The 26,889-nt window shown below is 36.3% G+C and overlaps 17 protein-coding genes and 4 pseudogenes across 21 annotated transcripts, besides 2 other annotated features; 10 read left to right on the forward strand and 11 right to left on the reverse strand.

Moving 5' to 3' along the window:
- Positions 1–508: part of a mobile genetic element that runs on past the window's edge.
- A 662-nt stretch (positions 509–1,170) lies between these two features.
- Positions 1,171–1,494, forward strand: TVAGG3_0510840 (uncharacterized protein; the record flags this gene model as incomplete). The annotated part of the gene is made up of 1 exon (XM_051236937.1): positions 1,171–1,494. One exon carries the CDS (start codon positions 1,171–1,173, stop codon positions 1,492–1,494), a length of 324 nt encoding a protein of 107 aa, XP_051094761.1.
- A 265-nt stretch (positions 1,495–1,759) lies between these two features.
- Positions 1,760–2,122, reverse strand: TVAGG3_0510850 (uncharacterized protein; the record flags this gene model as incomplete). Its single annotated transcript, XM_051236938.1, has 1 exon — positions 1,760–2,122. The coding sequence occupies one exon, from the start codon at positions 2,120–2,122 to the stop codon at positions 1,760–1,762; it is 363 nt and encodes a 120-aa protein (XP_051094762.1).
- Positions 2,123–3,591: 1,469 nt separating this feature from the next.
- TVAGG3_0510860 (attachment subunit-related family) lies at positions 3,592–4,254 on the reverse strand (the record flags this gene model as incomplete). The annotated part of the gene is made up of 1 exon (XM_051236939.1): positions 3,592–4,254. The coding sequence occupies one exon, from the start codon at positions 4,252–4,254 to the stop codon at positions 3,592–3,594; it is 663 nt and encodes a 220-aa protein (XP_051094763.1).
- A 1,065-nt stretch (positions 4,255–5,319) lies between these two features.
- Positions 5,320–8,452, forward strand: TVAGG3_0510870 (annotated as a pseudogene). The gene has a single exon. A coding segment is annotated over exon 1 (3,133 nt).
- Positions 8,453–8,621: 169 nt separating this feature from the next.
- Positions 8,622–26,889: part of a mobile genetic element that runs on past the window's edge.
- On the forward strand, positions 9,294–10,175 carry TVAGG3_0510890 (protein of unknown function, DUF4106 family; the record flags this gene model as incomplete). Its single annotated transcript, XM_051236940.1, has 1 exon — positions 9,294–10,175. The coding sequence occupies one exon, from the start codon at positions 9,294–9,296 to the stop codon at positions 10,173–10,175; it is 882 nt and encodes a 293-aa protein (XP_051094764.1).
- On the forward strand, positions 11,934–12,976 carry TVAGG3_0510900 (annotated as a pseudogene). Its single transcript has one exon. A coding segment is annotated over exon 1 (1,043 nt).
- TVAGG3_0510910 (protein of unknown function, DUF4108 family) lies at positions 13,203–13,622 on the forward strand (the record flags this gene model as incomplete). The annotated part of the gene is made up of 1 exon (XM_051236941.1): positions 13,203–13,622. One exon carries the CDS (start codon positions 13,203–13,205, stop codon positions 13,620–13,622), a length of 420 nt encoding a protein of 139 aa, XP_051094765.1.
- TVAGG3_0510920 lies at positions 14,132–15,006 on the forward strand (annotated as a pseudogene). Its single transcript has one exon. A coding segment is annotated over exon 1 (875 nt).
- On the reverse strand, positions 15,254–15,982 carry TVAGG3_0510930 (organellar and viral DNA polymerase type B; the record flags this gene model as incomplete). Its single annotated transcript, XM_051236942.1, has 1 exon — positions 15,254–15,982. The coding sequence occupies one exon, from the start codon at positions 15,980–15,982 to the stop codon at positions 15,254–15,256; it is 729 nt and encodes a 242-aa protein (XP_051094766.1).
- On the forward strand, positions 16,607–16,807 carry TVAGG3_0510940 (uncharacterized protein; the record flags this gene model as incomplete). Its single annotated transcript, XM_051236943.1, has 1 exon — positions 16,607–16,807. One exon carries the CDS (start codon positions 16,607–16,609, stop codon positions 16,805–16,807), a length of 201 nt encoding a protein of 66 aa, XP_051094767.1.
- On the reverse strand, positions 16,835–17,461 carry TVAGG3_0510950 (uncharacterized protein; the record flags this gene model as incomplete). The annotated part of the gene is made up of 1 exon (XM_051236944.1): positions 16,835–17,461. One exon carries the CDS (start codon positions 17,459–17,461, stop codon positions 16,835–16,837), a length of 627 nt encoding a protein of 208 aa, XP_051094768.1.
- On the forward strand, positions 17,855–18,217 carry TVAGG3_0510960 (uncharacterized protein; the record flags this gene model as incomplete). The annotated part of the gene is made up of 1 exon (XM_051236945.1): positions 17,855–18,217. The coding sequence occupies one exon, from the start codon at positions 17,855–17,857 to the stop codon at positions 18,215–18,217; it is 363 nt and encodes a 120-aa protein (XP_051094769.1).
- Positions 18,552–19,136, forward strand: TVAGG3_0510970 (uncharacterized protein; the record flags this gene model as incomplete). Its single annotated transcript, XM_051236946.1, has 1 exon — positions 18,552–19,136. One exon carries the CDS (start codon positions 18,552–18,554, stop codon positions 19,134–19,136), a length of 585 nt encoding a protein of 194 aa, XP_051094770.1.
- TVAGG3_0510980 (cytochrome B-C1 complex subunit 6, mitochondrial family) lies at positions 19,169–19,873 on the forward strand (the record flags this gene model as incomplete). The annotated part of the gene is made up of 1 exon (XM_051236947.1): positions 19,169–19,873. One exon carries the CDS (start codon positions 19,169–19,171, stop codon positions 19,871–19,873), a length of 705 nt encoding a protein of 234 aa, XP_051094771.1.
- TVAGG3_0510990 (uncharacterized protein) lies at positions 19,923–20,186 on the reverse strand (the record flags this gene model as incomplete). Its single annotated transcript, XM_051236948.1, has 1 exon — positions 19,923–20,186. The coding sequence occupies one exon, from the start codon at positions 20,184–20,186 to the stop codon at positions 19,923–19,925; it is 264 nt and encodes an 87-aa protein (XP_051094772.1).
- Positions 20,332–20,730, reverse strand: TVAGG3_0511000 (DNA/RNA polymerases family; the record flags this gene model as incomplete). Its single annotated transcript, XM_051236949.1, has 1 exon — positions 20,332–20,730. One exon carries the CDS (start codon positions 20,728–20,730, stop codon positions 20,332–20,334), a length of 399 nt encoding a protein of 132 aa, XP_051094773.1.
- TVAGG3_0511010 (phage tail repeat-like family) lies at positions 22,514–23,080 on the reverse strand (the record flags this gene model as incomplete). Its single annotated transcript, XM_051236950.1, has 1 exon — positions 22,514–23,080. One exon carries the CDS (start codon positions 23,078–23,080, stop codon positions 22,514–22,516), a length of 567 nt encoding a protein of 188 aa, XP_051094774.1.
- On the reverse strand, positions 23,100–23,255 carry TVAGG3_0511020 (uncharacterized protein; the record flags this gene model as incomplete). Its single annotated transcript, XM_051236951.1, has 1 exon — positions 23,100–23,255. The coding sequence occupies one exon, from the start codon at positions 23,253–23,255 to the stop codon at positions 23,100–23,102; it is 156 nt and encodes a 51-aa protein (XP_051094775.1).
- TVAGG3_0511030 lies at positions 23,262–23,676 on the reverse strand (annotated as a pseudogene). Its single transcript has one exon. A coding segment is annotated over exon 1 (415 nt).
- TVAGG3_0511040 (phage tail repeat-like family) lies at positions 24,649–25,041 on the reverse strand (the record flags this gene model as incomplete). The annotated part of the gene is made up of 1 exon (XM_051236952.1): positions 24,649–25,041. The coding sequence occupies one exon, from the start codon at positions 25,039–25,041 to the stop codon at positions 24,649–24,651; it is 393 nt and encodes a 130-aa protein (XP_051094776.1).
- Positions 25,093–25,935, reverse strand: TVAGG3_0511050 (phage tail repeat-like family; the record flags this gene model as incomplete). Its single annotated transcript, XM_051236953.1, has 1 exon — positions 25,093–25,935. A coding segment is annotated over one exon (843 nt), but the record flags the coding sequence as incomplete, so codon positions are not given.

The following is a 26,889-nucleotide window of genomic DNA, read 5'->3' on the forward strand; positions in this document are numbered from 1 at the left end:
TGTTGTCCATCTTCCATTAAACCTCTGGTATGACTTGAAACCGTTTGTGTCAACATATCTACAGTTTCTTTGTCGGCTTTAAGGTCTAAACATCCTGAAACCCACCCTGTATTGGCTTTATTTTTAAAATCTTTGATGTCCGTTCATGGTACCATTCAACCCTTTTTTAATTTCATTGTCTTTTTCATCCACATATTCCTTATCTGCCTTCTTCACTAACCACTAGCCAGATATGCTAACTCATCGTCAACATACTCTTGTCAGCTTTCTTTTCAACATCCTCTTTTGTTGCATATGTTGCATCTGCTCTGTCATGTTCTTCTTGAACTTTTTCAATGACATACTCTTTGTCAGCTTTGTTGTCAATATCTGCTTTCAAAAGAAGTTCATCTATAGGTTTCTCGTTTAAAGTTCTTTTGTTGGATTTATACAAACAGTATGGTTCTTATTGTCTTGAAACAGAAACTCGTCTGTCATTGGGTTTAATCGTCAGTTTTAAGTTTCCTTCTTTCAATGACTCAGATATCTTAGAATAGTTTGAAAAGTTTGTTGTGTTCTTATTTAGAGCTTGCATAATGAGTTGTCGGTTGTGTTGTATTTCTCTCATAGACGCTGTTTCTTTGACATTTTTATTCTAGATAAAATATGCTTCCAATAGAAAAAGAAAATTCAAGAGTTGCTACAACTAAACCATTAGATGAACTTTTTTACGAATGTCGGTCAAAAGTTTGAGACAGAGACCGTAAAGCATGAAGGCTATCGTTTTGACTACCCATTAAGATGGCTAAGAGACCCATCTGTCACAAAAGCTATTGGCTTTCGTAGAATGAAGTTTGTGTCTGTAGAAGATAAAAGTTTTCCATTTATTGTAAGGTTTCATATAGATTATATATCTGAAGGGAAACGAAAAATGTGGGAAGAATTGAGCTAATACAAGTTGACCTTTCATCTTCTCTACAGACTGCGTTAAAAAATATAGAAGATAAAATAAATTCATGTTATGCAAAATATGCTGATGAATATGCAAATACCGAGAGCACACTTTATGTGAGAATTGTATATGACAAACAAAATTCACAAGTGTCATTTCAAATCTACGAAGACAATCCAAAGAAAGACGAACAAATATATACAGAATTCACTGCAATGTCATGGTATTATTTGCAAAGAATGTTAAATCAGAAAGTCGAACTTCCTTTAGCAAATATTTACAGTCGATATGCAAGAGATGAACCATATTTATTTAAAGATGTTTTCGACCCAGCTGCTATTATTGTTCATGCTTCATTTTCTGGCGCCCAAAACTCTTTCTTATGCTTGGCAAATGACTTTTACGAAAAACCTACAAAGTTATACGAACCACCAAGTGGAAGTATTTCAGACTTTCAAGTATGGTTTACTACAGATGGAAGAAAAAGAATAATTCCATTATACCATGCGTTTTACTTAGAACTTAGTTTCATATACAACTACTATCGAACGGTAAAAATATAATTTTTTAATACGGTTGAGGTGTTGGATTTGGTTGCCAACTAGACTGTGGTGCAGGTTCAGGCTGTTGTATAACAGGAGCTTGTTCTTCTGGTTCAGGGTCTTTAGGTATAATACCAACGAACTGACCTACCCTTTTACCAATATTTTTGACTCCGTTCCAAATTCCTCTTCCTACGGTTTTTATTCCATTCCATATACCTCTTCCAACATTTCGAAAGAAGTTTCCAATACTACTGAAGAAACCCATTTTACTATATGTAAAAATCTAATGTCCGCCTAGTCTCTTACGTTTCCTGTTGAGTTCCATAGCATTCTTTAACTGGAGCTCATACATTCTGTTTCTCCTCTGGTAGAAAACATATTCTGGGTCAACTCCTGTGTTCGCGTCATCTGCATAAAGTTGTTTATATCCCACTTCAGGGTTTGTATAAAACTCTTTCCATCTCATATTTGCATACCATGGTGGCAAACCTAACGCAGCGTCATTTGACATGGCAGTTTGCATTTGTACATCTGTTGGCACTTGACCATAGTTTGCCATTGCAGTTTGTATTCTAACTTCATTTGGAATATTCTCTGGGTTTGGTTGTCCAGGTTGCTGTGCATTCGCTAAGTTCTGTGCGTCCATTTAATATTAGATAAAAATATCTCTTACGAGTACATATGCTGAACATTTGCAGACATTGGTTCATCTTCATATTCTCTATATCTTTCTGCCACGTCAAATAAATAAATGACACAATGGAAAAAACCTAAAACAAGTAGTCCTATTTCAAACCACATTTACTTACCAATAAAATTTCTTTATTGTGACACTTTCTCCAGTTTATAGGACCTCTCTCATATTCTATCTTGTCATATCTAAACTCATAGTCATGTATGTCCTCTAACCATCTCATAACGGTTTCCAAACCACTTTTATCGGATGTAAAGTAAAAGCATGGATGGTTATGTAAAACGTCTAAAGTTTCTAAAGAGTCTCTCAAAGTCCAGTCTACTTGGTATTGAAAATCCCATGTGTTATAGAACGGTGGGTCCACCATAAAGAAAACATTTTCCTTGTCTTTATATTTTTCATACAACTCTGTCCAATGACATCTCACAAACTCTATACCCTCAATATATTTTTCTATGTCCTCTTTGAAAACATTTGTATAGTTGAGATATAAAACTTTTGACATAAGTGTTTCAATGTCATGAACTCTTATAGCACCACTATATAATAGTCTAGCAGATATACTATCCCAGTCTATATATTCTGCTTTTTTCAAAACCTCTCTCACAATATTTTTCTTATCTAATGGTATACGTTCCATCTTACCTATAGGTATCTTTTCTTTTAACTCTTTCAATATTTTGTTAGTGTCTGGAATATGTTTGAGACGGTTCATATAGTTGTCGAAGTCATTGCATATAATCTTTGAGTCAGGAAATACAGTATGGCACAAATGGGATATATAGAAACTTCCACCGAACAAATCTACAAATGTTAGACCATTCGGTAGTTTCTTAAGTTCTCTCAATATAATATCTTTACATTTACTCTTATTTCCAAAGAACGGTAACGGAGGTTTTGTAAAATTCATTTATATATAATAATAAAAATGTTTTTTCCTGAAAAGTGACAGAAAAGTGACAAAACATGTACGAAGAAGTCTTGAAAATTCAAGAGGGTAGAAAAGAGGTTAGAAAAGAGGTTATATCTAACCTTCTACCCTAAACATTATTTTTGTCTGATTTTACGAAGAAGTCTTGACAAAACATGAAAACATATATTTGTGAAAAGCTCCTGGAAGACCCGTATATAAGAACTTCATATACTAAACATCTTCGGGGCTAGAGGGCACGAAGTGCCTGGAAGCCCCACTACCTTTTTTTTTTTTTTTTTTTTTTTTTTTTGTAGCTTTTAGTTTTGTCACTAAAAACAAAATTTTAAAAACCAATAAAAAAAAAAAAAAAAAAAAAAAAAGGTAGTGGGGCTTCCAGGCACTTCGTGCCCTCTAGCCCCTAAGAAACTAGAGGAGGAATGAGACAAAGACCAGATGAAAAAAATAAAATATTATAATAAAATTAAATTTTTAGTCTTAAATTGTTTTTTTATTCGGTATATTCTGAATCTTGAATGTCTTGGAAATTTTCTTCTTCTTCGCTCTCTGAGGTGAGGATTTCTTCGACTTCTTCTTCTTCGCCATTGGGAGCAACAAATCCTGCAATGAAAACTTTGTATATACCTTCTTGAGGAGTCTCTATGATGAAAGTCGTATTGTTGAGGAAATGGAACTCGACATCTTGAACAAATTGGCAACTGCTGTGTGTGAATTTTGCAATTGTGAGAGGCTTTCCTTTATAGCCCTTGGGAAAGCTTGAGATAGTTACTGTTCCTCCATATGGAACTCTGGCAGGAATATCTAAAGCAACAGTTGTTATAACGTGGAAATTGTCTACGAATTGAGGCATAGGTTCAATGCAGTATAGTCGTTTTGACTGGTTGTCTTTTGTGTAGAAATATAAATAGAATGACCTTTCACCATGTTCATTCAATTCTTCCAAATAATTGTATGAATTTGGATATAAACGGACAAATTCAGCAACTTTAACTTCTTGTAAATGCTTCTGCAAGTTCTTTGGAAACAAGTGAATGAACTGGTCAATAGCTTGCAACGCTATGAGATTGGCAGTAACGGGTAAATATGAAGCAAACATGTCAACAAGTACGCCAGGGTCTTTGATTTCGTTTTCAAGAGGCTGAATGGCATCCATGACAGCTTGAAACATCTCGTTATAATCTCGATTGTCTTCTGAACCCCACTGTTCATTTAACTTATCTAACAATTCTAACCTTTTCTTTGCGTATTTTCTACGAACTTTCTCTGAAAGAGGAGTGTCGCTATCTTGTGTGTCTTGAATTTGAGACTTAAATTGTTTGCAAAAGGCGAGATATCGTGTTTGCGACCTAGTGGTCATTGCAGAATGTGTTTCTGTATGTTCGATTGGATGTGTTTCTGTATTTTCGGGTGGTTGTGTTTCTGTATGTTCGATTGGAGTCTGATTGGTATGAACTTCTTCTGAAAATGCTTCTGTTCCGATAGTTGTTGTTGCTGACCTGTTGGCTGAGCTGTTCTTTGTTTTGAGAAGAAGAACTCAAATTGTTGGACAATTTGTTTGCAATTGTATGAGGAAGTTGCTTTGGTATTATAGGAGGTCGTAAGGGTTTTGAGAATGGTGAGACATAAGTTGTAGGAACTTTAACTGCAGAGGTAGTCGACGAATTGTTTGCAATTGTATGAGGAAGTTGCTTTGGTATTATAGGAGGTTGTAAGGGTTTTGAGAATGGTGAGACATAAGTTGTAGGAACTTTAACTGCAGAGGTAGTCGACGAATTGTTTGCAATTGTATGAGGAAGTTGCTTTGGTATTATAGGAGGTTGTAAGGGTTTTGAGAATGGTGAGACATAAGTTGTAGGAACTTTAACTGCAGAGGTAGTCGACGAATTGTTTGCGACACTTTTTCTTCCTTCCATTAGACAAAAATAAACTGTTTTTTTCGGACTACTCATAGAAAAGTTTAAAATAAACCGTTTTCGTCAACGGAGACCCCCTCTATTTTTTTATTTTATTTAATAGTTACCGTTGGAAAACCGTTCCATCTCAAATATTGAATGAACTATAAACGTTTTTTTTTTCTATATATACTTTTTTGTCCAACGGTAAAACTTTTTACACAACGGTTTTTGAGAGTCGTCGCTGTTGACCGAGTAGTTTTTTGTGCTGAACAAAAAGTGTCATATAAACATCTGTCAAAAACCGCTTTTTAACTTCACTTAAAATGCCACGTAAGCTACGTAAGAATATACGTAAGAGGAAGAGAGCATTGAAACATCCAATAGTAAAACTGACACCACAACAACAGTTGCAACAACAAATGCTGAATGACCCCACTATGTTGCAACAAATGTCAAGCAACCCTATGCTTTTAAACCGAGTTATTGGTGCACAGAGTGGAGGTTTAAGAGCGGCACTTTTAGCGAAAATGGCAGGCTATGGTGGAGCTGCAGACGGAACAGCTTATAACCCTCAAAGTCAAATGAATTTGAGTTCACTCAAAAATCAAATAACAGATGTCAAAAAGTCAAACATAGACATACAGAAACAAATAAGTGAAAACGAAAAGAAACTAGAATATGACAGACACACAAAGAAACTCAATGAGTTAAACGTAGAGAAAAAGAAGAAAGAAAACAACTGAAAGAACTAAGTACAGAGGAATATGCGAAAAAAGTGTCAGAAAAAGCAGCAGAAGTAGCAAAAATGGAACAAGATGTCATAAATTTGAAAAACCATACTACTCAATATAAAGTACTGAAAGATGAAGAAATAAAACAAAAAGCCCTGAAGACATATATGGATAGCGATGAGTATAAAAAAGAAGTTGAAGCAAATGTAAAGGCAGAAAAACTTTTACAGTTGCAAAACCAAACCGTACAGTATGAAAACTTAGCACAAGAAAGTAAAAATAACGACGCGGCTATGCAAAAGGCAATGAAAAGCGCAGAATATATAAAAGCCAACAATGACTGGTTAGATGCCCAAGCCAACGCTAAAGCAGCCCAACTCATAGGGTCAATAAGGACAAAAATACAAGCGGATGAAGACAGTTCAAATGAAGCTTTAACAAATGCTGACTTTAAGAACGCCTTCGAAGCTCTTCATAGTAAGGTGAAACAAGTGAACGACTTCTCATCTGGAAAGAAACTGAAGTCTGAAGGTTTCGACAACGAGTTAAAAGAAGTAGCACAAAATATGACGAAAATAACAGATGCAGCAACGAGACAGGCAGTTCAAAGTGCCTATGACGCCGTTAGAGCAACTGTTGTGAAAAGTCAAGAAAAAGAGTTACAACAGACCAAAACAGACCTAGTAAATGCTTTCTTAAGAACGAAAAGTCAGGTAGGACATTACGCTGCAGATGGAACATATGTGCCAGCTGGTGGAACTTATATACCACCAAACCCTCCAAGAGAAGCACCTGCACCAGGACTACCTAGAACATTTACATCGTCACATGGACACAGACACAGGCATGCACCAAAACCAACACAACAACCAACAGTTCAAAACCCTGCACAACAACCAACAGTTCAAAATCCAGCACAACAACAACAACCAGCACAGCAACCACCTCCACAACCAGCACAACAACCACAAACAGAGCAAGGACATAAAAGAAGTAGAGAACAAGGAAACCAAGAATTCTTAAAAATGCTTAAAGAAGAGTGTGGTTTCCCAGATACTATTGACTTTAGTGACAGATATAAAGAAGCTATTGGAAAGTTCAAGGATGGAAATACTGACCCGAACCTATTTAGCTTTATGACTCAGCACCAAATGGGATATAATTTCAAACCTGGAAAATACAAGCTCGCTAAGGGATATGATTTAATAGCATATCATCCAAATGACATGAACGAATTTACTCCGAGATATTTGATGTCAGAGCTAAATGACAATACAACTTTCGTCATGAAACGCGTAAAAAATAGAGACGGAACGAAAGAACAAAAGCTTATGAATGCGGATGACGTAGATAGGGAAATTGTTGAAAACGGTCTCGGAATATATGAAATGCCAGCAGATGAGGTACAAGAAACTCCACAGGAAGAAGTTCAGATACAACCAGACATGGAAGAAATAGTTCAGCAACAACAGCTAGAAGAGCCTGAAGGAAACGAACAAGTCACTCCTTTGGAAACTAACTTCACAGAACTAGATGAAGATTTGGAACAGCCGAAAAATCTTGACCCTCAACAAGAGCATGAGGTGAATATGGAATCTTTCCAAGAGTCTAAGAAAGATTCGGCTGACATAGTAGAAGAATATCGAAAAATGTTTGCCGACATACAAAAGACTCCAACACCAGATGAAAATATTCAGCATAGAATGGAAGTACTGAAAAAAAATGTACACAAATACAACAACCCTTTTTACTTACGAGCATTTAACGTTCAATCTTCGGATGAACTCGGTGAAGATAAAAGGTTAAATTTCAAGAAAACATATAGAAATGAAACATTGTTTAAAGTTCATTCAGAACCTAGCCAATATGGAAACAAACCTACTTTTGTTTCTGCAGACGATGGAACTACAATGAGATGGGGTCATAAAGCTAATCGGATAGGTGGTTCATAAACTTACAACCTCAATTCCAAGAAGTTGTAGACGCAATGGAAGCGAATGGTGAACGAGATATAGCTGGTATTTTCAGCGCGGCTTTAATGCCATTGAAAGATATGAAAGATGCAGATATTTTGGACCAGTATGAAATGAACATGGCTGATGGAAATATAACACCTGACGTTCTAGAACATTTATCTCAAAGAACTACACAGAACCATAGAGATGGTATATTTGGTGAAGAGTTTAGAAAGAAAGTTAGGGAGAGAGAAGGAAGAGAACCTATTGTACATGACCTTGCAAACGAAAGTTTACAAAATGTCATAAAAACTTACTTTGCAGACAATGAACCGAGAAGGGATGAATATTTAAGAAAACTCAAATGGACAGTACCAAATGAAATGTTAGTATTGAAAAACATGTTCCTTGACAAAATAAAACCAACTACAGAAATAAATGACGAAGACTGAAAGATTGGGTAAAAGCTTTCCCATTCACAAAAGATATTGTTGGTAACATGGAAAGAAAACCAGAATGGCTACAAAAACATATATTTGGAAACGAGCTTATTCCATATGGACAGGCACTGTTTGAAGAGCTTGAACCTGAAACTCAGGAAAGAGTCATGCAAACAATACGCGAAGACTCAAATACAGACTATGACAAACTCTTTCTAGGATATAGGTTACCTGAGATGGGCGACCAGAGCCAAAAGGCAAAAAGGACATGGGAAATTTGCAACATACTAGATGAACATAATGCAAAGATGCAACAACTTCAAGCAGAGGGCAATGAAGGAAAAAGAAGAGTTAAAAACTCAGTCAGGAAGAAAGTAAAGCTTGGTCGGAGTGGGTTCTATTATGACATATAAATCCAACTATTCTATATTTTTACTCATATGAAATGTACGCCGCTCAGAATATAACGCCAACAGTTTTGGATGCCATGAACGGAAATGTTTCCGAATGGTATAACGAATGCGACAATGCCATTAGAAGGTCAGAAATAGTTCCTGGAACTTACGAATATACAACTGCTGTTTCTTATGGAAACGTAGGTGAGTTTGGAGAAGGTTCTTCAACAACAGTAGATATTGCTTGCGACAGGTTTCATATAATTTCTATTGACAACTCTTTCTTATACGTGGAACAAGACATTGAAATAAAACCTTCTGCCAAGTTGTCTGACAAGAAAGGTTGCAATGGAATTTTCTATGTCGGATACCAATATGCTCCAGAAGTTTTCATGGGATATAAGATATATTCTAACTCTGACTTAGTTCAAACAGTAACATGGGCAAACTATGAATGGTTCGCTTTGAGAAACTCAGTACAACCACAAGCTAGAGAACAAACAGACCAGTATGCAACTATTGAGAAAATAAGAAGACTTGACCCTAACGTTCCAGGAGTTTATGTTAACCTTTCTGGACAAACTGCAGCAGCAGTAACCAAAGTAAAACTGAAACTTAGAGTTCCTTTGTCATCTTTCCTCATCTTCAGGTTTTTAAGATACTTGCCAAACTGGGCAGGAAAAATTTCTATCGAACTTACTCCAAGCAAAAATAACTTAGTCATTGCACCAACACAAGACCCATTCACTCTTACAGAAGTAGTGGGAACAAATAAAATGTCATTCGCCGACTTTTGCAAAAACAAAGTTGACTTAGACTTTGGTTTCTCAAACCTCAACACTGAAGTAAACTATTATTTCAATGCTGCTGGAGATGCTTGGGACCCAGTTAAGTTCACATGCGAAAAATTTGAATGCAAGAGAATAGAAAGCAGACTTGCAGTCTATATGTTGGACCCAGATATTTCAAATGCTTTAGCTGCCAAATATATTGCAGTTCCACTTATGTTCCCTATACACCAAATATCTGTCAAAGACTTTGCAGGTGAAGTTGGAAACCAAAGTGCTGACCCAGGTGCAAGAACAGATATTGCTTTAACAACTGCAATGAAACATGCAGATACTATGTTTGTACTGTTCAGACGAACTATAAATGACTATTCTTGCTTCTACAACCCTGGTATTAAATACCATATAAACATAGATGGCAAATACTATCCAAGAGAAGAATATTCTACAGTTGAGGATATGAGGTCATACAACTTGACATTAGATGCTATGAACTTTAACAACAACTTCACAACAACCATTAACCCTGAAATGCAAAGTTCTATTATGCCATATGTGAAAGTATGGACTCATACAGGAGGTCAAAAAACTCAATATACAAATGGAGACCGTTCAAACTTTTGGCTTGGCATTCCATTTGCTGACTCAGAAGACTTTATGGGTGGTATTTCAACTGTTGGTACAGTTCAAATACAATATACTGGTGACAGAGACGGTCCAGATGAATTGAAAGCAAAGAAGTTTACAAAACCAATAGCACTTTTCACGGAAGATGCTCTTTTGAAGATTCGTTCGATGAAACCTGCTGGGGCTCCTCAGATTGGCATAACGACAGCTTCCATCGAGCAGATTTTGGCAGCAGGTCAGTAAGTTGTTCTTGAACTGACTTCTCTCCGTCAAATATTGACAGTACGCCAGTTTTGACATAGTATTGTATTATAAACTTACCTTTAGAAATATCGGTCAGTTTTGTTGTTATATTTTTGTCTGCTTCAAGAACTTTCACCATTTCAGTTATACCAACTTTCTTTGCTTTATGAAAATATTTTGGTTCAGCAAATATGCTATTCTATAACATTTTCCATTGTTTGTATAAAGAACTATTCTGTCAATGTATTTGTATTGTTTGTGTGTGTAAACTTTGTTCTGCTTCAATTCGAAGAGATACTCGAATACGTCCATCTTTTTATTCTAAGTAAAATGTCATTTCCGAAAAATAGAAGCGTAAGTGTTTCAAAAGGTTTAATGGCGGTGGCAGATGTGAAGTTAAATTCACCAACTCAAACAAACAGTCAAAGTGTTGTTGTCAATGTCAAAGAAAGAGATGTTGAAGTGGGGAAACCATACGAAGACGAAGATGGTATAACAATAGTTCCTGTAAAAGAACAACCAACATACCTGAAGTTAGCAGAGACTTAAGTTCTGTTGCAGATATTCGAAACGACTACCAACAACTTAAAGACAAACTTAAAACTCAGGAGAAGATTTGTCAAGCTTTGGTATAATGTTAAACTTGGTCGAACACAACCCTGTAAAAGTGAACTCATATGTCATTGCACCTCATGAAATTTTGAAAGAACTATTGAAACTTTTGACAGAGGCAGACGATATAAACATCAAAGAAATAGAACCCGACATTAGTTGCTGTGGTGTTTCATATAATGTCATTGACAAGATATACGTTATGAAAGGAGGTGAAACGTTGAACTTAAAATATAGTTTCCCAGACGTCATAAAAATATTTGACGACCACAACATTTCATTAAAATTTACTTGCTAAGTAAATGGCAGAAGACATAGTGGTTTATACTATTACGACTAAAAACCCTGAGTCATATAATTCTATAACAACAAACTTACAAAGTCCTCAAGGACGATATTGTAAACTGACCTTAAACACGATGACGACTAAAGCCTGTTTTGCTCTTTTGACACCAGAAGACTTTGTTGTTGTGAATGGTAAAAAATACTTCTTTGAAGATACTTACTCAGATATACCACCAACAGGTTTTGTTGACTTATTTAATACTTTAAGGACGGATGTAACATGTGCTGCAACTAGAGCAGGTTTCATTATGTTTGGATGTCCGACTGAGTTTACTATAAACGATATGAGCTATAATACAAAACTTATATCTGGTTTTTACTACCAACAGTTTCCTATAACAGGAAAAGGTGTCATACAAGGTTTGTCTGTTCCATTGACTTTAAGTACACCTATTTTATATATTGTTTCAAACTTAGGTTCAAAGTGCTATTCGAATGTCGACAGAAACTACTATGACCAAAAGATACTCATGCGTATAAACAACACTTTCTCTGCTGGTTTGCCTATTGTTCATTCGAATGCAGAGTTTTCAGCTTTAGTAAACTCAAACACTTTAGCAAACATAAACTTAACCTTAGTTGACGCAAACTTTGTTCCTGTAAAACTTTTATGTCCTATGTATTTGTCAATGACGGCAGAAAGTTTCGAATTGGAAGATGCAACTGGTGAAAGTATTGTACTACAAGAACAACTTCAACAACAAATAGCTCAAGAACAACAAATGCAACAAATGCAACAAATGGAACAAATGCAACAACAAAGTCAAGAATAAAAAAAATATTTTTTTTATTTTTATAAAAATGTACAGAATAGACGTTTCAGATTTTTATGACTTCCAAGCGTTCAGAAATATGTGTCCATTTAGAGACTATAACAAAGCAGTCGAGAATTTGAAACGTTTAGTCATTTATGTCGACTCTGCCCCAGAATGTTATGTCATGAAAGAATGGGATGTTGTCTTTAACAAACCAAGAGCAACAATAGTTTCAGAACAAGAATGTAGACAGAAACTTAAGAAAATAAAAGTCGTACAAGTTGGTATGAAGATGTTAGATGCTTGGGATATCTTATTGTCAAAGTTAGAAGATTTTTCAGTTCGTGGTATAAAGTTCTATACACCATCTCCAAACTTCTATTCTATCTTCACTGGATATAAATACGAACAAGTAGAATGGAAAGAAAATGTTATAGAAGCTTGGTTAGACCATGTCAAAGAAATTATATGCAATGGAAACGAAAGAGTCTATGAGTATATCTTATGTTGGTTTGCAAACATCTTACAACATCCAAGTGCTAAAAATGAAACTGCTCTCATCATAATTGGAAAACAAGGAACAGGTAAGAACACTTTCTTTACAGATATCTTATGCAAACTGTTAGAGGGCTATTAGAACCCGAATATGACAAACTTAGAAAACATCTGCGGTAAATTTAACTCTTCAATAGAGAATATGAAACTTATAGTATGTAACGAACTTCAAAGTATAGATACAACAAAGGTTTTAAACTCAGATGCTTTGAAGAGTCTTATAACAGACAAAGTTGGAGTTGTTGAAAGAAAGTATAAGACCAAAGAGTTTGTGAAAATGTTGCAAACTTCGTCATGGTTTCAAACAATGTTGTTCCGATGAAGTTAGAAAGTTCTGACAGAAGATATGTAGTTGTCAGAACGTCAGATTCTCATATGCAAGATACAGAATATTTTGACGACTTAGCAGAAACTTTGACACCTAACTTTTACAACCACTTGTTCTCATATTTCATGACATTAGATATTTCAAAGTTCAATCCAAGACAAATTCCACATACCGAAGAAGACAAACATTGTTAGAAGCAAACAAGAGTGTATATGAACTGTTCATAGATGAGACTAACTTTGAGTGTTTAGATGAAAGGTCATTGTACGATTCATATAAACAATATTGTCAAGAGTATGGTTATATGGCAGCTTCTAAACGTACATTCTTGGCAAATGTCAAAAATCTTTTAGACATACAGAACGGCGTATATACAAAGAAAAATTTTTATGAGTAAATTTAAAAAAAATATTTTTTTATCCGATAGAAAAGATGACGAAATATATTTCAGTCAACAAGTACATGACAGAAGTCAAAGAAGAACTAGACCCATTCGCTTATTTGAATGTTTACTTCTACCATTTTGAAAAGTCTACATTTGACAAAGTTTGGAACATCGAACCAGTTAAGTTTGCTATTGTGACTAAAAATGGTGCGAAATTTGAAGACTTAGACATAGAAGGTTTGTTAGCAGTCAAAGAAAATTTTGACAGAAGGTTTTCAAACCTTAAAGAAGGCAAAGCATACAAACTTGTTATACCTTATGAACCAAAGAAAGCAGACGACTATGAATATTATGAGTCTAAGATAGTTGAAGTTCAAGGTAAATTGGGTAAAAAGATTTTAGAGTCTAAACCAGTGTTTGCTCCTAAAGAGGAAGAGAACATTGACATTGACCCAGAAATGTTCTAAAAATAAAATTTTATTTTTACATGTCAAATTTCTTTTTCTCTGGCTCTGGCTCTGGCTCTTTCTTCTCTTCTTCTACTTTCTTTTCTTTCTTTTCTCTCTTCTTCTTCTTCTTCTCTGGTGGAGTTATGTCAAATTTGGCGCAACCATATTTATGTAAAAGTCTTTGTCCTTTAATAGCTCTTCTATTCTGTTTTCTATTTCATCTTCAAGAACAGCGCATGTGTCTTCTTTGCATTCTAAGAACTTTTGTTGGACTTCATCTTTCCAATCGGCGTCATCTCTGTCAACAAGTCTGTCATTGACAAACTTAAAGACTTCTCTGCTTAATGTTTTATGGTTCTTGTCATATTCCCAGAAACAGAACTTTAGAACAAATTCACCTTTCTTGTTGACACTATGTAAGATTTTATGGTCGACAGATGTTTTGCTGTCGAAAAGTTTGTCTCGAATATAGATAGCGAAATCGCTAGACATTTTCTAAAAGATAAAATTTTAATTTTTCTAAAAATATGTTAGAAAAAAAGTTTGCTGACATTGACAAGAAATTTGAGAATGTTTTAAACAAGAACAAGAGGAAGTTAGAAAATGCTCAGATAAAGCCTATACATGACAAGTTCTTATTTGCTCAGAATGGTATAACAGGTCTAATTGCACCACCTGGGTCGGGTAAGACTTTCACTTATCTTAAAATGGCTGCACAACAACAAGAACTAGATGAGAAGAACCCATTCTATGAGTTAGTTGTCATTTGTAGTACTTCTGGTCAATTTGACCAAACCGTCAATTCGTTCAAAGATATTATAAAGAAGTCTAAGTTAGTATGTATAAAAGACTCTGAGTTGTTAGATTGGATAAAGAAGTACCAAAGAAGAGTTTTGAAGTACAATGCTATAAATGAGTATGTCAATTCGAAGTTTAAAGACCCAAATGAGGAAATGCAGAGAATATTAGAGAAGAAACACTTCAGAAACAAACAGAAAGAGATAGAATACATTTCGAAGAAATTGCAATCTTACGATTGGAAGACTTACCCTCATAGATGTCTTCTTATCTTAGATGACTTTGCTTCTCATCCTTTGTTAAAGAACAGAGAACAAGACATGTGTCGAATTCTCAAGAAGCTCAGACACTTTAACATTTCAGTTGTCATTTGTGTACAGACAGCAAGAGTTTAAGTAAGGATGTAAAGAGAATACTTACTGATATCATACTTTTCCCTGGATTGTCCGAAGACGATTTCATGGAACTTATGAAAGAGTCCATGGCAGGTAAGTTTGACAGACATGAACTATGGGAGAAGTACAAAGTCATACAAGACCCTCATACTTCTTTCAGAATTCATATCTACGCAAACAAAGTTCAAATTGTAAAAAGTCAAGCTTGAAAAATAAAGAGTTTTGGCGACCAGGGTTTTTTCACTACTCGCTGTTCTTCATGAAATTTCATACGGAATTCAATAAAAATAATGTTTATGTTAGAATGTTAGATCTAACATGTTTTCTAACATGTTTTCTAACATGGTCTAAAACATACAAAATTCATGAAATTTCATACGGAATTCAATAAAAATAATGTTTATGTTAGAATGTTAGATCTAACATGTTTTCTAACATGTTTTCTAACATAACTATTTACAAGCGTTTTACATGGTATATGTTGCGATGGTTCATGACTCTAAACAATTTCGTAGCTTCTATTTCTTCTGTCAGTACATCGAATGTTTTAACGATACCGAAAGTTTCTTTATACTTCTTCTTGACGTCAGATAGAAGGAAATCGTCAGCAGTTGGATAGTTTTTGTTCAGAAATGCTAACATGTTCATTTTATCTTCTGCTGGCTTTTCTGCTTCTTTCTTTAAGTCTGCATAGTCGTTTCTCATTCTTTCTATCTCTTTGACTGAGTAGTTATATTTCCTCATTGCTGCTTTACATTTAGAACATTGCGGGTTCATTTTTGCGTTATATTCTGAAACCTTACCTGCTAAAACAACTAAGGCGTCAATTGCTCTCTTCATCTCGAACATAGCGGGTCTTATTTGTTCGTTCCATACCTTACCTCTTCTATCTTTATCTCTTATTTCCCAAACACATTTTGCAACTAATGAAACAAAGTTGTCGTAGGTCTTAAATTCTTCGGATTTGTAAAGGTCAGAGATGTTCTTATATACCATGTCGCAATCTTTGTCCATAACCTTATGGTTGCAATGAAATCCTAGAAACTCATAGTTTACCTTTCGTATGAACTTCTTTATTTCTACTGAGTCAGTAACTTTAACTTCAATTTCGTCGAATTCAGGAATAGTGAGTTTTTGTTGTTGGATTTCAGGCAATTTGGGTAAATGGTCAATAATGTCCTGCATTTCATAAAGATACTGTTCATTTGTTTCATCTTTCGCACTACAGTCTAAATTACTTGTTAAAAGTTCTTGCTTTATCTTCTGGATTTTTGTTTCGAAAGTATATGAAGAAGGAATGAAGTTTTTCATCTCTACCAACATAGATGTTGGATTCATAACTAACGAGTTTGGTGCTGTAGTTGTTTGAACTGTTGTTGTGCCGATTGTTGAAATCATATTTTTTATACAAAATAAAAAAATATTTTTTTAAAAAAACCAACTTTATTTTTTATTTCGGGAAAACTCATGAAAATTCAAGAGTTTTAGACCATGTTAGAAAACGTGTTAGAAAACATGTTAGATCTAACATTCTAACATAAACATTATTTTTGCTGAAAAAGTGTTATTTTTTCATGTCCGAAGACTCGAAGGTGCAACACTTCCAAAATACCGACGAACTCAGAAGAGCAGCATGGCAGTATCTTCTTGACAACTTCTTTGAGTTCTCCAGGCACACCTTGGAAAATGCTGAAGAACTCCGACACAGAGAATTTGGAGAAATTGCACTCCAATACTACCTTGACAAACAAAGGGTAAACAAAGGGTAAAATAAGACTAAAAACTTAACGTTTAAAAAGTGACATTTTTATGAGCTCCGAGTCACCGAGAAAACTTGGTCAGATGTTAGCAGCTTACTTCCCTGAGGAGGATGGAAGCGTTACATACGTAAGGTTCAAAAACAACGAACCTGGAATTGCGTACCAAATTCGCAATTACATGACCATGGAAGAGTACGAAAGGTTTCTACAAGAGAAACCAGCTCTAAACAACTCAGAAAAGAAAGAATAAAAAGTTTAACTCGTAATTGTTTATTTTTTACTTGTATGGGCAAGCTGCAAGAATGAAGTCGACTATCTCGGTCTTTGTCTTGACCAGTTGGACTGCTCTTGCGAGTACGTCTGTTTTACGGTCTCCAGCTGGTGTCTGACCTTCGTAATTGCGCATGTTCTTGAGAGCTCCAGTTGTAAATGGTTGTAGGATGAAGAGTCTCTCAGACTGCTTGAGGTAGTCTTCACGGTCACGAACCGAATCTGTGGTACGAGTCGAATCGGTCGATTTGAGGGAAGAGAGTGAGAGCCTGTCTTCTTCCATAGGGGCTGTGGCATACTCTTTGCGTAAACGGTTCAGACCTTCTTCGAACTCTTGGTCTCTCTTGGACTGAGATTGGAATTTGAATTGGGGTGGAGGGTTTGACATGAACATCCAAGGGTTAGGGAAGTAAGGCATGGGTTGAGGAGGGTAGTTTGGAAAGCCTTGTGGTGGGTAGTTTGGAAAGCCTTGTGGTGGGTAGTAACCTTGAGGTGGAAATTGGTAGTAATTCGGAGGTCCTTGTTGGAACTGAGGTTGCTGTGGGGAGCCTTGTGGAGGTGGAACCTGTTGTGGTGCTGGAGCATGCTGTTCTTCTGGCTGTGGAACGGGTTCAGTAGGTGGGACGTCGGACATTCGTTTGTGTCTTAACCGTCTTTGTTCTGAAACAATATAATATTGTCTTGAAAAAGTACAATATTGTCTTGAAAAAGTACAATATTGTCTTGAAAAAGTACAACATTGTCTTGAAAAAGTACAACATTGTCTTGAAAAAGTACAACATTGTTCTGAAAAAGTACAACATTGTTCTGAAAAAGTACAACATTGTTCTGAAAAAGTTCAAGACTTGTTCTGAAAAAGTACAGCCGTACTCAAATTTGAGAGACATTGTACTGAATTTATACAACATTGTTCTGAAAAAGTACAACATTGTCTTGAAAAAGTACAACATTGTCTTGAAAAAGTACAACATTGTCTTGAAAAAGTACAACATTGTCTTGAAAAAGTACAATATTGTACTGACTCAGTATGGAGCTTGACCCCTTAGACGAAGCAATTTATCTAATTGAGGTAAATGAAACCGTGAAGGAATATCTCAGCAAGTGCAAACCAAGCAAGTCCATTGGCTTCTGGTTGTCCAAGAATAGTGTCTTAAAGTTGGAAATTGAAACAGGTGTTGCAATTCAAGTTCCAGAAGGCACTGCATTCGATGATATTAAGGATGTGAAGAAAGAAGCCCTCTTGAAGTTCTTCATGAAACGTCCTTGGATACTACTTCCATATCGTGAGAGCCCAATTCCACGAATTACACAAATTCTCAGAGCACTACTTCACTACTCTGGACAGCCGTTCTTCATAACCTCAGAAGGCGACATCCAACCAATTCAGTAAACATCTCATTTTAACTTCACTTTTTTTATGTTTTTACTCACACTCGTACTCAACAGGTTTGTGTACAACTATTTCAACTGTGAACCTTGTATTGACCGGTCTTCCTGCAAATGCAAGTTCGGTCAATACACAATTTATGGTGGCAAGAAAGACAGTGGGGAATGTTATTCTGACATCTGTTGTTGCGCTCGAGAGAGAATTGAAATTCCAGACCCAACTCCAACAAGAACTCTCAAGTTGCCGAAGACTCATGTGAAGAAGAAGCCTTCTGGTAAGTTTCTTATAGCCATATACATGGCACGCTTTGAGTAAAAACATTTTTTTCATTTTTTGAATGAAGCAAGTTAAATTCGTCCCACACCAAACTCAATGGACCGATGAAGAGTTTCAAGCTATGGTTGAAGGTGTTGAGAACGACATAGACGGCGAACTTGAAGGAGCTCAAACCACAATTGCAACCAAAATTGCAGAAGTCAAGGAACAAATAGCTCCACTTAAAGCTACCAAAGCTACTCTTGACCTCATGGATACTTACCGTTTAGAAGTAAAGAGTGGAATAAGACAATTAAAATTAAAACTTCTAAACTACGAAGCTATACTCCAAAAGTTAGCAGAAATGAGAAGACTTTACCAGAGCTACTTACATGTAAGGGACTTACCTTCAAGCAGTCCGACCAAAGATGAATTTTCTGACATTGTCCCAATTTTGTCCGAAAGTCAGCTCAGATGTTTTGAACTGCTCCCAACATATCCAGAATATGAACGTTTGCCTGAACTCTTCCGCAATCTCAAAAAACGTTTTTTGGTTCTCATGTTCGAAACTTTTATCGGAAGAGACAACAAACGTTCAGAAGAAGAACAAGATATTATTTTAAACTTGTTGTATGACTTAACCGTCATAACAAGCTTTTTGAAGTAAAACCGTCATTCTCAAACCACTTCATTTTTTCGATGTCCGAACAAGCACCGAAGCCGAACACAATGGAAGATGTCCTTTCAATGTTGCCAGACAAGCGCCCAGTTCAAATTCAAATTTTGAATTTGAAAGCTCATCTGACAAACACCGTTAAGACTCTCCAAAGTAGTCTTATGGAAGAGATGAAGGGACTTAAAGGTGAGTTCCTCATGAACCAAGCTTCCAATGAGAAAGTCCTGAACGATTTGACGGAAACCTTGCGCATTTACGCGAGAGAGAACCGAGACCTTGCCAGACTCATCTACCGTTTCTTCGAAGAGATAGACGCCATCTGGAAGGTACTCGGAAAGGACAGAACCTCCAACACCGTACTTCGTGAACACAGAATTGCCGAAGGAATTGTCGAGGAAGAAGAGAAACACGAAGAAGAGGAAGAGGAAGAAGAGGAAGAAGAGAAACACGAAGAAGAGGAAGTTTGGGCAACCCTTGTTGCCGATGACACTTACGAAATTTCCCAACCCTACCCATACCAAATCCGCAACAAGGAGACCGGCAAGGTTCTTACCCCAGTTCTCAACAACTTGGGACACTTGAACCTTACCCTTCGGAATTACGGTTCAATCTCCATGGGCAAGCTTGTCGCAATTCAATGGGTTCCAAATCCAAACAAGAGGACGAAGGTCAGACACATTGACGGTGACAAGCTCAACAACCGTAAGGAGAACCTCGAGTGGTTCTAAGAGTAAAAAAATTTTATTTTAGGGGGAAACCCCGAGTAAATTTAAGTTTTTAGTTGCGTAAGCGGCTTAAATTAAGGATAATTTGGACAAGTAGTTCCTGACCTCTGAATTGGACTCTTTCGTCATCCCAGTTGCGTAGGAGGTCGTCCCAGAGGAGTTGGTAGAATTGCCATTCCAAGGACGATTTGTCCTCCCAGGCATTGAGGATGTACTGCTCGTAGAGTCTCATGACCTCTGCCTTGCACCAGACACCCTCTCCCTTGGAACGTAAGGCTTCTTCGAAGTGCTCGAATGCGATTGGCTGCGGGACCATCCGAAATGACACTTTTTGTCCGTTTGGTCAATGTTCGTGTCTCGTGCCATAGTCGACGAAAATACAGACAAACAGGTTATATATGAGTTTGAGACCAAGAATGGTGTAACTCGACCTGTCCGATTCAAATTCGAATAAAAATTTTTTATTTCATGCAATGTTTTATTTCTGTGCCGTCTTCAAGTATGCCCCAGTACTTACGCTTGGAGAGGACATGAACTTCGGTGAAAATTTTGTCCAATTTGAATTGACCCATCTTTTCACCGACCATTCCCATTTCAATGAGTTTGTTATAGCCTTCTTCGTTCGTCATGAGCGCATCGATGTTCTCATAGTAAACCTTCACTTTGGATTTAACTTCGGAGAAGAATTTGTTGTAGTTGTCAAGGACTGCCTTTGCGAACTGAGGGTAAGACCAATGTTCGACAATAGGTTTTACTGTGGTTACTAAGCCACCTTGACCTTGAGTAAATTCGTATTTCAAAACAAAAGGGGAGAACCTTTCAACAAAGTTGTCGACCTTCTCATAGTGTTTACTCTTCATCTTTTGAGGTTTCTTAATGGAATATCCCCATGTCGAATTCATAAGCAATTTGAGTGTCATTGCAAGTTTGGGGTTTGAAGCTTTCCTAATATCATACAGTTGTTGTATGACTTTTCCAACTGTATAGTTCCTTCCTGGGAACTCACCGTCTTCGTTTGGAATTCCAGTCGGGATATATTGGACGAACCTCATGTACGCAGCGTTAAGGTCGACATAGTATATCTTTTCATCTGAGTCGAACTTGTCGCAACCAATGGGTCCAGTTCGTGGAAATTCAAGTGAGTCTCTTATCTTCTGAGAAACTTCGCCTGCTATCTCATAAACATCGTCGAAGCAACCTGTTTCATATAAAACCTTCTGACCTAACTCAGATGCTCTCCAATACAATTTGACGTCAATTGGATGTCTCAATGGAAGTTTGTTTATAGCATCTTGAAGTTCTTGCAACCTCATTGGAAGTTCTTCTGGTTCAGGTTGGTATCCGAACAATCCAACTCCTTTTGGAACTGTGTACTTCTTTTGTGCTAGAACTTTGTCTGGAACAACTTTTGGTCTTGCTAACAATGAAAAGTTTGTTTCGTCTTTTGGTACAAAAGTTTCTGTCAGCTTGTCATCTGGAATTGGTTCCAACAAACCTTTCTCGAAAAGAATGTTTACAGCTCTGACAATGTTGCACTTGCCTTTTCCGAACAATGGGTTTGTAAGACTTTCGTTCAACATGAAGTGGTTGTGGACAATTACAATCTTCAACCATGGTAAGTCTTTGTCAACAACATAGTCGTCATGTGAAGAACCTTTAGCTGTAGGTATGTTGACTCGGATATTGACATTTGCCAACGGTGCAACTTTTGCCAATTGACCTCTGAGAATGTACCTTGTCTTCACACATGACTCAAGATACTTCATCTTCTCATCTGTAACAAGACCAGAGTTCCTGAGACATGTAAGAATACAAGGTTCATTGACAATTGTTTCAATTGAATTGTAAATTCCATACCTTGTCAAGTCAATGTCAGACTTATTTATGAACGGGAAGTATCCAGCATGTTGTCTGACTGCTTGAGGGTTAGGTTGGTACCATTCAAATTTTACACTTGCAATTCCTTCAATTGCATTCAAAATGTCTGAGTCGGAGTCAACCATTTGTTCTCTCTTTGTAGTCTTGAAAGCGTCAAGAAGCATTGCAGCTGTTGTGACATTGCCATGTGCAGTATATATGACCGTCCAAATCTGTTACGGTTAGTCTGAGATTGTATCCTTTCTTATTTCCGTCTTGTATGGCAGCAAGTACTCCCATGAAGCCTTCTTTGTTCTTTCCTTCGTCAAAGTTTACTGTAAAGGTTCGACCAGATGTAATTTGACTTCTAACTTCACGGTACTTTTCATATGCATATCTTGTTCTTTCCATGGGAGCATGTTTGTCTTCACCTTTTCCTTTTTTCCTTCTCAAAGGATGCAATTGTTCGTCGTGTTTCCAGTAGAATCTGGCAAAGCCGTCGTGTCCTTCAACTTGAGGTTCAGAAACATCGAAAGGCATGTCCATAAGACGTTCTTCTTCTAACCTCTCTAGTCTGTTTGGATAATTGGCGCGCGCTGTTTCCAAGTCCATTTCATAGCGAAGACCAGACAGTTTGTCATAGACTTTTATGGGTCTTCCCTTCCTATATTTAAAATTCTTCGAAACTTTCCAACCATATCTTTCTAACTCTGCTTTTATTCTAGCAGACTTTCTATCCATTCTATATGGGGGCATTTTTATAAAAAAAAAAAATGTTTTTTTTCTTTACTTTACGTAACCACCGGCTGCCATAAGTCTTTGACGCCAACCCATACCAGCTAATGAAGGTTGACTAACCTTTGGTTTTGGTTTATCTTCAGTTTTTGGCTTCCCTTCTTCTATCGGTTTTTCGTCACTTTTCGGTTCCTCTGACTTTACCTCACTTGCAGGTATGGTTGTGTCGTCAACATCTTCATAAATATCATATGCCATTTGTTTTTGTTTTCCTTTCAACTTTTTGTGTTTGTTGTAAAGTTTAGAATATTTCGACTCTAAGTCAATGAGATGTTCTATAATGAACTGTTGGTCAGTGAAGTAAACTTTTCCATCTGTTGTCTCGAAAGCTCCTTCAGACTTCAATATTTTATTTGTGAGAGTCTGTTTCTTTTTTGAGATACTAGCCGTTCCATTTCTATGAAAAGTGACTTTGTAGTTAGGGTTTGTATTTCCAGACCTGGCACTTTCTATTATTGAATTTTTCTCTTCATCTGTAAGTTCTTTGACAGGTTTTGACAATGGTTCTGAACTTTTTGTTTGTGGTGTCAAATCTACCGTTTCAACTTCTTCGGTCATTTCATCTCAGTAAAAAATTTTAGTTTGGTTTGTTTTCAACTGGTTGTTTAGGTTTTTTAAGTCGGTCTAAAACTTCTTGAGGTATAGGAAGAACTTGACAAACACGTGGTTGTGTAACTGCTGGAAGCCGACAAATCCATCTTGAGCCCATTTGTCTCAATGCTGTATTGTTCATTTCATCTCAGTAAAAAAATTTACATTCCCCACGTTTGAGGCGGTTGCGGTTGGTTGTTGTTTACCCACTGTTGTGCATGGTTATATCCTCTGTTAAAGAATCTTTCACCTTGGTCCATGTAGTGCCCTGCTTGGTTATAGTAGTCATTTGCTTTGTTATAGTAGTTTCCTGCTTGTCTTCCTACATTGTCCATCCATCCTTGAACTTTTCCTCTTGTTTCAGGATTTGGAATAAGATTTGCTGCATCTCGTGCTACATCCCAACCTTTCTGTACAGTTTGTATAATAGGTTGTGCTTTCTCTTTAAGTATACCTAATGTACTCAAAATCTTCCTTCCAATTCCAAATGCACCTCTGGCTATTGTTCCCACTGCGGGCAAAAATCTGGATGCAACTCCTGCTAATGCGCCAAATAAACCCATTTCTTATAGGGTAAAAAATGACGAATCCAAACAAGGACCCCTATGTTTCTAAGGCAACAAAGAAAGCACTCATGATAAAAATCTTTAGTTCAACACCAAATGCTTGGTTTATGGATATCTTGGAAAACATTCCGAGGTATAGAGAAGATGGACCACCATACTGGCTAATATTTGTCGGTCAAAACACAAGATACTGTGAAGCCATACCATTACAGTCCAAAAATATTTTAGATGTGAAAACTGCTTTGACAATATTTGTTGACAAATACCATCCAACAAAACTGACATCTGACTGTGAACGTTCTTTCAAATCAGACGATATTAAAAACTATCTGCGTTCAAAAAATGTAAACCAATATTTCATTGTCGACCAAAACCATTCTGCTCTTGGTGTCATTGACAGTTGTATAAAAATCTTAAGAGACTTAAATCAACCACAAGGTGGTGAGGTAGATGAAATGTCATATGACGACAAATATAGACACTTCTCCATGGCAAAGATGAGACAAGTTTTAAATATTTACAATAGCCGTAAACAAAAAGGTTTGGGAAACCACTCCCCGAAGAAATGAAAAACAACCCCGACTTAGAGAAAGACTATATATTTAATAGTTTAGTCAAAAGAGACAAACAAGAAAGAATGCCAGGCTTCAAACTTAAGAAAGGTGACAAAGTAAAAATAGAAATACCTAAACGCGACCCATATGAAAATACTATTGACTATGACAACAATGGGAACTCGACAGGTACTCGCATTCGTGTTCGTAAAAATAGAAGAAAGTATACAAGAGAATATTATGAAGTTTTAGGCAAACATGGCAAAATGTACACACTGCAAGCAGAAGATAAAACTACTATTGTCAGACCTCGTTTCAAACTTGTCAAAGTTCAAGGTGGTATACTTTCAAAGACAGTTCCTAACAAATATAAGACAACTCCTGACGAATATGCTAAAGAAGTTGAAAATGACGACTAAGCATTTCTATACCATGCGTAAACTGTCATGTAAGGTGGCATGTAGTCTTTACTCTGTCCCGTTGTTTGCGTATACCCTGAAACGCGATGTGTATGGCTTCCTCCTACCTCAGTGTTACTCCAGTAACAATTTATAGCAAACTTAACGTCCTCTTTAACATCATATCCTTTACCTTTTGTCATTCCTGACCAATCCCAAAATCTATGACTATGCAAACCTGCTTCAGATGTACTTAAATTTATGTAGTGACTGTGCGCAGGTAAATTTGCACCTGAAATCGTTTTACTTCCACCTGTTTCCTTTGAAGAGTTTGCACAATACAAAAACCTGTCGACTATTTGAGTCCAAGTTCCAAAACCAAGTACTACTTCTGGTCTGGTAGAGTTCATTGACGTATAAATAGAGCCTATAGGATATAGTGTTTGAAGTATTTCTGTCTTTAACGTTTGAAGCTCTGTTTTGTCAGCTTTTTTATCTAACTCATCGTTAACATATGTTTTGTCAGCTTTTTTATCTAACTCATCGTTAACATATGTTTTGTCAGCTTTTTTATCATATAAATCTTGAGCAGTGAATTTAACTTTGTTTTCATCCTCCATGACATAGACATTTCTACATTTAATGTCTTTCATCGTTGTTATGTCATCCTCCGATGTTAAACCTTGTGGAAAGTTAGGAGGTTTCCAATTTAATACATCCCCACCAGTTCCATCAGGTTCTTCAACCGTTCCTGCAATATTTTCTATACCAACAGTTGCGAAGAAATCGTGTGTATGTCCAACGTCACTTTTCCTGTTTAAGGTTTCTTGTAAGTTTGTAATATTTGCAATGGTATGTGTATGAGTCTTTTTAGAATATTCTTTGTCAGCTCTTGTCACTTCACTTGACATTTTATTGTCAACATATGTTTTATCTGCTAGTTCAGGATGAGTATGTTCTTTCGTTGCATATGTTGCATCTGCTCTGTCATGTTCTTCTTGAACTTTTTCAATGACATACTCTTTGTCAGCTTTGTTGTCAATATCTGCCTTCAAAAGAAGTTCATCTATAGGTTTCTCGTTTAAAGTTCTTTTTGTTGGATTTATACAAACAGTATGGTTCTTACTGTCTTGAAACAGAAACTCGTCTGTCATTGGGTTTATCGTCAGTTTTAAGTTTCCTTCTTTCAATGACTCAGATATCTTAGAATAGTTTGAAAAGTTTGTTGTGTTCTTATTTAGAGCTTGCATAATGAGTTGTCGGTTGTGTTGTATTTCTCTCATAGACGCTGTTTCTTTCGACATTTTTATTCTAGATAAAATATGCTTCCAATAGAAAAAGAAAATTCAAGAGTTGCTACAACTAAACCATTAGATGAACTTTTTACGAATGTCGGTCAAAAGTTTGAGACAGAGACCGTAAAGCATGAAGGCTATCGTTTTGACTACCCACTTAGATGGCTAAGAGACCCATCTGTCACAAAAGCTATTGGCTTTCGTAGAATGAAGTTTGTGTCTGTAGAAGATAAAAGTTTTCCATTTATTGTAAGGTTTCATATAGATTATATATCTGAAGGGAAACGAAAAATGTGGGAAGAAATTGAGCTAATACAAGTTGACCTTTCATCTTCTCTACAGACTGCGTTAAAAAATATAGAAGATAAAATAAATTCATGTTATGCAAAATATGCTGATGAATATGCAAATACCGAGAGCACACTTTATGTGAGAATTGTATATGACAAACAAAATTCACAAGTGTCATTTCAAATCTACGAAGACAATCCAAAGAAAGACGAACAAATATATACAGAATTCACTGCAATGTCATGGTATTATTTGCAAAGAATGTTAAATCAGAAAGTCGAACTTCCTTTAGCAAATATTTACAGTCGATATGCAAGAGATGAACCATATTTATTTAAAGATGTTTTCGACCCAGCTGCTATTATTGTTCATGCTTCATTTTCTGGCGCCCAAAACTCTTTCTTATGCTTGGCAAATGACTTTTACGAAAAACCTACAAAGTTATACGAACCACCAAGTGGAAGTATTTCAGACTTTCAAGTATGGTTTACTACAGATGGAAGAAAAAGAATAATTCCATTATACCATGCGTTTTACTTAGAACTTAGTTTCATATACAACTACTATCGAACGATAAAAATATAATTTTTTAATACGGTTGAGGTGTTGGATTTGGTTGCCAACTAGACTGTGGTGCAGGTTCAGGCTGTTGTATAACAGGAGCTTGTTCTT

Source organism: Trichomonas vaginalis, chromosome II, assembly GCF_026262505.1.
Source record: "Trichomonas vaginalis G3 chromosome II, whole genome shotgun sequence".
NCBI classification, from domain to species: domain Eukaryota; phylum Parabasalia; order Trichomonadida; family Trichomonadidae; genus Trichomonas; species Trichomonas vaginalis.